The sequence below is a fragment of the Carassius auratus genome, chromosome 9, assembly GCF_003368295.1.
Source record: "Carassius auratus strain Wakin chromosome 9, ASM336829v1, whole genome shotgun sequence".
Taxonomy (NCBI): Eukaryota; Metazoa; Chordata; class Actinopteri; order Cypriniformes; family Cyprinidae; genus Carassius; species Carassius auratus.
In genome coordinates this window covers 14,922,501-14,930,890 of record NC_039251.1, presented here as the reverse complement: position 1 = coordinate 14,930,890, position 8,390 = coordinate 14,922,501, and the positions used below count along the sequence as shown (strand labels likewise).

The following is an 8,390-nucleotide window of genomic DNA, read 5'->3' as shown; positions in this document are numbered from 1 at the left end:
CAGCTGCCCTCGGACACCTTCCGGGCTACAGTGGAAGAGAGCAGGAGCAGGCCTAGATTAAAGCCCTAGACCGAGTTTGATGAAACATATTAAAAAAAAAAAAAAAGTGTCACAGTTGTTCATTATGTCAAAAATAAATGAAACAATTGAATTCTACAGTCAGTTTGGTTTTATAAATGCCACTGGGTCATCTTATCTGCAGGTAATAAGTCTAGTACACAATGTCCAAACAAACAGATTTTGTGGATCAGTGTGTTAACCCTTTTAGCATTTGTTATAATGATCACGTTCAATTGGCATGTATAAGGTCATGGAATGTTTGAGATGTGTAATCAGATTTTCCAAGAATAGCTTTCATGCTTGATCATGAATGACTGGCATGACAACTCCACAGAAACAAAATAATTGCTGTCCTTCGGAGACTTTGGACAAAATTCCCTAGAGTCACTTTTTTTTTTAAAGGAATTTTGTTATTAAAATGAATTGGAAGTAAATTCCTTTTTATTAAGCGATTTTAGGGCTCTTTGGGACAAATCATGCAGTGCCAAAAAGGCCAAGCCTCCTTGTTACTCATTTACATTTATATGTATCTGCCAAATAATGTACTTAATTTGTTCATGTTAATTATCAATATTAAAGATCTATTTCAGCCCAAAATAAAGAAAAGAAAGAATTTTATACATTTTTTGTACATATATCTACATATTAATCAGAACAAATCTTTTTAAAATTGGTAATAATGAGTGATTCTTGAGCACGAAATAAGCATATGAATAATATCTGAAGCATTATGTGACACTAAATACTGGAGTAATGACTGATGAAATTTCAGCTTTGAATTCACAAGAATCAGTTATAATATATGTGTGTGTGTGTGTGTGTATATATATATATATATATATATATATATATATATATATATATATATATATATATATATATATATATATATTGCCATCACAAGAATCAATTATTTATATTATAACTTATAATAATGTAATAAAAAATGTAATAAATATTTGTTGTAATATATGCATAGATAGATAGATAGATAGATAGATAGATAGATAGATAGATAGATAGATAGTAAAAACATGCAAAAATGTATACATCCACATTGTGTTGTATTTATTTATTAATTATCGTCTTTACTTTTCTGCTAGTTTTTAATAACACAAAATAATTGTTTCATACTGTATTACAGTAATGATAAAAAGAAGGAAGGGGCAAAATAATCGTAATCACACTAATAACAGGCCAACATGTAAAATACAACTCTGCTTTTCATTTAAGAAGATTCTGCATCCATGTGATGAGTCCTTGTCTGGTGTTCTGAGATGTTCTTGCTGTCTCCATCTGCTCCTTTTCCTTTCTTTCCTTTTCTCTTTCCTTCTCCTGCCTGAGCAGCCTGTCAGTTTCCAGTATCTTCTCCAGCTCTCTCTTCAGGCTGTAATGCACCATCTGTCTGCTCATGAGAGGCACAATCAGGTTGAAATTGTCCACTTTCTTGTTGAGTTTCCCCAGTTCATTAGCAAACGCAGCGCAATGCTCCTTCCACTGGAGAGTTTCTGAGTGTCTCATGGGTTCTCCCATCCTTGCCCTGACCTCCTGCAAACTCATCCTCATTTTTGCAATGGTTTCCCTGATCTCCTTCTGAGCCACGATCCATTCAGGCTGGTAACCGTTGTCGATAAGGATTCTGTTGAGGTTGTGCGTCATGGGGTCCATATAAGGGTTGTGATCAAACTTGTTGAGTGGTTTGCCAGTGCCACTGAGGTTTTGGAAGTCTCCACGGGCCATCGACTCCTGGATGAGGTCCTCAACCAGCCTCTCCACTGCCTGAGTGATTTTGATCTGCTTGCTGCGCAAACGTGCATCTCGTGTCACCATGGCTCCTTCATCTGCTGCCGCCTTCTCCATCTCCTTCTGTCGATACTCCAGAACCTGGTCAGTGGCACGTTCTACACGAAACTGTCGGTACTGTCGCTCTCTTTGGCTTGGAGTGCCAGAACCAATGCCTTCAAAACTGAGGTATTGTCTATGTTGAGGTGCATTTCTTTTAATTTGATCTTCCTCTTCATCCTCCATCGATTGGGTATACTGTGAAGCTGATTTTTGTAGGGCAAGGTGGGCTAGAACAGCCCGATAGGCCTCCTCTATCTGGGAAAATAGAGCAGCATCTGCTGTTGGAGCGCCAGAATCTGGATGGTAGAGCTTGGCCATGTGAAGGTAAGCCTCCTTGACCTCTGCAGCACTGCTGTCTCCATCATCAGGCAACTGCAGTATACGGTAACTCTCTCTCAAGCTGCGGCTGATAGATCCAGAACTGAGAGCTTGCAGGCTGAGGAAACCGTACAGAGGCAGCAGAGATCTGCGGAGGTCCCCGCTGTGCAACCGTAACAACATCCAGCAGCTCATTGTGCCTATATCAATCCAGCACCTAAATATATACGGAAATTATGAAATAATGCTAAACTGATTTGAACAATCACTTTTGGGTATATAAAGTGAGTGATTCTTGTGCACGAGCTGCTTAAGAAATACATTTAAAAAACCAGTAAATATCCTATACACCTTTAATGTTTATTTATTAATTTCTTTATTTTTATTTTTTTATTTGAACCTTAATCAAACCTTGTTATAAAAACTGTAATACTTAAAAAAAAAAGAACATTTATTAAAAAAAGTAAATGTGCTACTTTTACTATATAATTCTTTTGAGTTAGATAAATAAATACTTTATGTATTTATTTTTAAGCTCAAGGTTTGATGCGCTTGATAGCACTGCACAATTTGGTAAAATACATAAATACTTTTTCACTGTAAAAAATAAAAATGAAAGGTGTTTAAGAAAATAACTTTATTCTCCAGTACAACTGTAATAATTACAACAATATTATATAAAACATTTACACCTTTGAATGTTATTTACCCCTAAAGGTGCCTTTAAGGTACTTATTAGTATCAGAATTGTAGATATTTGTCACAGTGACAGCTTTTGTACCTTTTTTTTTTTTTTTTTTTTTCAGAGTGTGGCTATGACGTCTTCTAAATTTCAGGCTTTTATTTTGAAAGAGAAACTGTCAATCAAATTAGGGCTGGTTTATGTTACATTTCATGTAGGTTTAGGACTTGCTAGATATTTGCTAAGTCAGATCTTGCAAAGCTTTGTCAACACTGTTATAATCCAGTGTTTCTAGATAATATTTAGTGATATGGCCACCATAAACCTCCAGTGATATTGTCAAGTTTGTTGTAGCACAAAAGCTAATGTTCAAAACTAGCCTACATATCAAATATGAACACTTACGATAGTGAAATCTAAATACAACACGAACAATACATAGCAAGGACATACCTCACTGATTTAGCTCGGATGTCTCCACTGCAGAGAGGGTTAGGTCAGCATGTCTTTGTGTTTTGAATGACACTGTTTTGAACGTGCACTGGGGTATGTTGTTATATATTAATGTCGAACAGAATGCGGGGAAATGTAGTCAGTGTTTTCAGGGCAAAGCGCGGTACAGAATTGGTCCTGTAGGTGGCGACAAATCTCAACAGCCACATTACAGGAACATTTATAACTTTGGCTTCTTTCTCCTTAAAACAATTTAAAAATTAACTATTTTATCCACTGTGCAGGACACATCTGCTGCTATGCTCTTTGTGCACAGTCTGGTGAAAGTCAGGGTGTTCTCTGAGATTTGGTACGAGGGAGATAAGCAAACTATTCAAGTAGGTTCTAATATAGGTTTAATATTATATATATATATATATATATATATATATATATATATATATATATATATATATATATATATATATATATATATATATATATATTGGGCTATTTTAGAAGTCAACCAAGTTATGCACATGTAGTAAATTGTGATAAATTAATTTATGTCATGTTTAGAGGTCTTTTGTTTTTCCAGCTTTTGCAGTGATGGCACTCCATGCTTGAACTCTTGAATTATATATATATATATATATTGCCTTTGCTTAAAATCCATGTTTCAAATTGCTCTCAAATTTGTTAGCTCAAATGTAGGTTCCCAATTTTGGACCTCATTGGACCACTTGTTTGTGATTATAGGCTTTATCATTTCATATATAAAATTGCCTCTATTTGATGTTGTTTCTGAAACCAGCTTATATTAATTAGATATATTCAGACTGATATAAATACACAATATAGAAATACATTAGTGGGATCCATCTGCATGTTTGTATATTCCACTATTTACATTGCTAGATTAAAATAAAACAGATGTTTACATTCAAATTTCTCTATGAGTGTGATCTGTCATGTGAGTAAGCAATTGGTGAACTCATTTGCCCAGAGGACCATGAGAGCTTTTTAGCATCTCAGAAATCAATATTGTGAGATCAATGGGTCTCTGCTGAAGTGCTTTTCCCTCGCACAATCTGTGTCACACGTACACGGGGACACAAAAGAACCACAAAAAAAGGGACACAAAGACCTCACATCAAGCTTTGCGGCTGGAAAGAAGACTTAAAAATAGTGTTCAAAGAGAGCACTTCTTAGGATAGACTGCAAAATGACCAACTTTACAGATGAAGACCTGGACAACTATTTGCAAAATCAGGTGACCTATTTTTGCTGTCTTGGGTACTGGGATCTAAATCGAACTAAAGTATTAACTTAATTTTGTATTTATTTTATTTTTTTATTTATTCAGATAGCTCAAAGAAAATGGCGTCTGCCCTGGTTTGTTTATAAGTTGCTAATTTTGTTCTGTTGTGCTGTCAATGGTGGCCGAATGTGTTATTGTCAGGTGGATCTCAGGCATCGTCAGGTTTCAAAGTCCGTAGAAGATGTGCAAAAAATCATAAAAGATCTTACAGCTGAGGTCAGCTCGAAGGATGCTCGTTTCCAGTCCATTGCAAACTCTGGAGTGCATAATGCCAGCCTCAAAGTAATACTTCATGTAGGCCTCTTGTCTATTATACAATGAATAACTGTATTTTAATTATGGCTACTTTTGTAACATCATAATTCCTCTGGTCTCCAAAATCCGATTTAGGACCAGCCAGCTTTAGTGTCAAAATGGTCTGCATTACTCAGAGGAAGATGTGCATACAACCCTGCCATCCAAGTAAGCAACAGAACTGTCAGCTGTATCTCTTACAAAGCAAAATTATTTTTCAATGTACTGCAATGCATGGACCATATATGGATGCATATAAAAAATACATAGCAATGAAGACAAAAGCTGCACTGCATTTTTACATGTAATAGTTTATAGGAACATTAATTAATCCATTAAATAATTTCTTTTCCATGAGTTATCATTTGAATTTTCAGAAAGCTGAACGCATGATCATAGATTTCTCGTTCTTTTTCGGCAGGTGCTCACCCCAACTCTGTTCCTGATTTCAGTGCCCCTACAGGGTCTGATGGGTTATAAGGAGAGGCGCACGCGTCAGTGGCGTTACTACACACTGAGCGGGTCTCGTCTCCTCTCACCGGTCCGTGAGCCAGAGAAGCTCCACCAGTGGCTGGAGCTAGAGAGTTTCGTCAATCCGAATCAGGAGTGGCATGATGCCCGCATGATCATTGAGGGTGATATTGTGCCAGCAAAGGTGGTGAACGTCTTCAAAGAGCATCTGGAGGCATCCATAAAGACCTGTGGTCTAACAAGTCAGTTATGAGAATAATTTTGTATGAAAACTTTGTTTTACCTTAGAATAATACAAATGGTTTCAGATGGATCCCACTGTATGTAGACTAGTCAGCATTTTAATTGGATCACAGCCTTTCATCAAAGTGTCCCTAGAACTTAAAACCAAAATGCGTTCTTGTCTTAGGCAACTTTGATGAACATTTTTGATCCACTTCTATATTTAGTTTCTAGTCGGCTATTAGGATATCCTATGATATCAGATGAGCTGTACCAAATGCTTGATTATTTTCCCAAACCCTTTCAGCAAAAACTCCACCCCACAGCAGAATCTAAACATTTCATTGGTGATGTCAATCAAAGTGATGTATGCTTACACCAAACACAACCCCTAACCCTAACCAATGAAATTAGCTACATAGTTGGGATTTTCACTATACTGGTTTGGGTGGGGAAATAGTTTACCAATTTACAGAATGAAATAAAGCTTAAAAAGATCCTCATTTGACAGACAGGATTTTTTTGTTTTCTGATTTGGTGTGTTAATGGTAGACAGCTTTCCACACACATGGACACCATTTAGCACAATATGATGATATCAACATTCTAATGAGTCAAAATCGCATCAATCTATAGGTTGATAGGTTGTTTCAAGCCTCTAAGTATCCCCAGTTCTAACCCTAAAACTGACTGGTTGACGATGTTGATCCAGGAATAAATCCTACTTGGGTAATGCATTAATGCACACTATACATAAAATGTAACAGCATATATACACCCTACATTTAATTTGGTTTAACTTTCTTTTTGCCTTTATGTGACAGGTAAGGTGAGTATGCTGGAATCAGTCGGGTCAGTGGTGCGTGTTGCTGTGGAAACATCAGAGGCACAAATTGAGGTGGAATTGGTTCCTACAGTGGAGCTAATGAACTACTGGCCAAAGAGAGCTAGGTGGCCTCGTCTTTTTCGAAGATGGCCCTCCACAGAACGGGCTCGCTGTATTAAGGTCAGCGGGTATATATACATAGGAATGTGTGCAAATAATTTATATAATACCAGTCGCAAGGGTCTTTTTTATTATTATTATTGAGATTTATACATCATCTGAAAGCTGAATTTCCATTGAGGTATGGTTTGTTAGGACAGGACGATATTTGGCCGAGATAAAACTATTTGAAAATATGGAATCTGCAGGTCTTTAAAGTTGTCCGAATAAAGTCCTTAGCAATGCATATATTTTTTTTTTTATTACATTTTTGAAATATTTACAGTAGGATATTTACTAAATATCTTCACGAAACACAATCTTTACTTAATATCCTAATTCTTTTTTTGGCATAAAAGAAGAATAAGACTGACACATGCAATGTATTGTTGGCTATTGTTACAAATATTCCTGTAGTAAACAGAAATTGTCCTGAGTACTGTTTACATGCACTACAATGATGATTCATCTAATAAATCCCCTTCAGTCATTTGGATTCAATCTAATGGCCACATCAAACTACCACTGGCTGCTGTCATTCTCACGGGCAGAGCAGGTGCTGCTGAGCAATATAGATGAGGACGGCGGCTGCCGCAGGAAGTGTTATCGGGTGGTCAGACAGCTCAAGGAGGACGTCTGGTGTCCTGGAAGCAAACCTGTCATTACTGCCTACCACCTACAGGTACCAGTCAAGCAAAACAGCCTTCCACTCCTTTCCGGTCTCTTCTTTTCTTTTCATATTTTTGAGACATCATACTGCTTATAAACAAATTCAGGTTTACACACTTTGCCACTGTCTTTGCATCATCTAGACACTGCTTTTCTGGACATGTGAGAAGTACCCCTGCACCAGGGACTGGAGAGACTTCAGAGGATGTGTATTACGGCTGGTGCAGAAGCTGTATAAGTGTGTTAGCCAGCATTATCTCCGACATTACTTTGTACGATCCCACAACCTCCTGAAATACAGCAATACTAATGAGCTTGATGACGTTGCAAAGAAAATCAATAATTTCCTGGACAACCCTGGAACATATGTTCATTAGAAGCTTCCTGTATGGGTTAGATGGCATAGATCTATGTTAGCTGTGCTCCGTTCTGACTGCATCATATTGATGAGATCATCATGGTAATAGGCCGTGGTTGGCTAAGTAAGTATGAGTGCATTTCCTTCTTATGTCTGTCTGATCCTGAAACTTTCACCAGAATTATGTATTGTATTTTATTTTATTTTTTTATATACAGTAGGCCAACTTTGTTGAATAATTGACGTGAACAATGCTGACTTAATTAAATATTTTCTCATCCGAAATTCACCATTTTTATTTTATATGATGTTTTTATTTTGTCTATATTCAAAAGATCAATGCCTTTTTGGACAAGGATGGTCTTTTCAGATAAGATATACTTTAGATGCTGAACTCTCTGTACTCTACTGTACTAGAGGAACCCTTAATTATATTGTATTCCAGCAGAGGGCACTGTTATTACGTGTTACAAGAGGTCTAAATATCCATAGTAAACATGACTAGGTAATAGCACAGGTCAGTAATAAAGAACTATTATTTCTATTTGTAGCTAATGATATGCATTTTTACTAAAAAGGGAATACGCTAGATTCACTGAGTAGTAGTAAGTGAATCAGAGGAGACATCCAGGGTGTAGTTTACCCAAAGGTGAATTCAGACATTATTTTTTTCACCCTTATGTCATTCCAAAATCATATTGACTTTCATCCATAAAGGAGTTACGTTCACACT

General features: G+C 36.6%; 2 protein-coding genes across 2 annotated transcripts; one reads left to right on the top strand and one right to left on the bottom strand.

The window, feature by feature from the left end:
- Positions 1 to 1,111: 1,111 nt before the first annotated feature.
- LOC113108466 (dnaJ homolog subfamily C member 28-like) lies at positions 1,112 to 3,491 on the bottom strand. Its single transcript, XM_026271612.1, has 2 exons — positions 3,359 to 3,491; positions 1,112 to 2,440 (listed from the first exon to the last, which is right to left on the bottom strand). Exon 2 carries the CDS (start codon positions 2,416 to 2,418, stop codon positions 1,285 to 1,287), a length of 1,134 nt encoding a protein of 377 aa, XP_026127397.1. The 5' UTR covers positions 2,419 to 2,440; positions 3,359 to 3,491; the 3' UTR covers positions 1,112 to 1,284.
- A 960-nt stretch (positions 3,492 to 4,451) lies between these two features.
- On the top strand, positions 4,452 to 7,851 carry LOC113109312 (protein mab-21-like 3). The gene is made up of 7 exons (XM_026272930.1): positions 4,452 to 4,610; positions 4,800 to 4,940; positions 5,049 to 5,120; positions 5,374 to 5,665; positions 6,470 to 6,651; positions 7,118 to 7,312; positions 7,443 to 7,851. Exons 1-7 carry the CDS (start codon positions 4,563 to 4,565, stop codon positions 7,674 to 7,676), a joined length of 1,164 nt encoding a protein of 387 aa, XP_026128715.1. The 5' UTR covers positions 4,452 to 4,562; the 3' UTR covers positions 7,677 to 7,851.
- The last annotated feature ends 539 nt before the right edge of the window (positions 7,852 to 8,390 follow it).

Coding starts and splice junctions, on each gene's coding strand:
- LOC113108466 (XM_026271612.1), bottom strand. CDS start 2,418: ATGAGCTGCTGGATGTTGTTACGGTTGCACAGCGGGGACCTCCGCAGA.
- LOC113109312 (XM_026272930.1), top strand. CDS start 4,563: ATGACCAACTTTACAGATGAAGACCTGGACAACTATTTGCAAAATCAG. Junction 5,121..5,373: donor CATACAACCCTGCCATCCAA/GTAAGCAACAGA, acceptor CTTTTTCGGCAG/GTGCTCACCCCAACTCTGTT. Junction 6,652..7,117: donor AACGGGCTCGCTGTATTAAG/GTCAGCGGGTAT, acceptor AATCCCCTTCAG/TCATTTGGATTCAATCTAAT.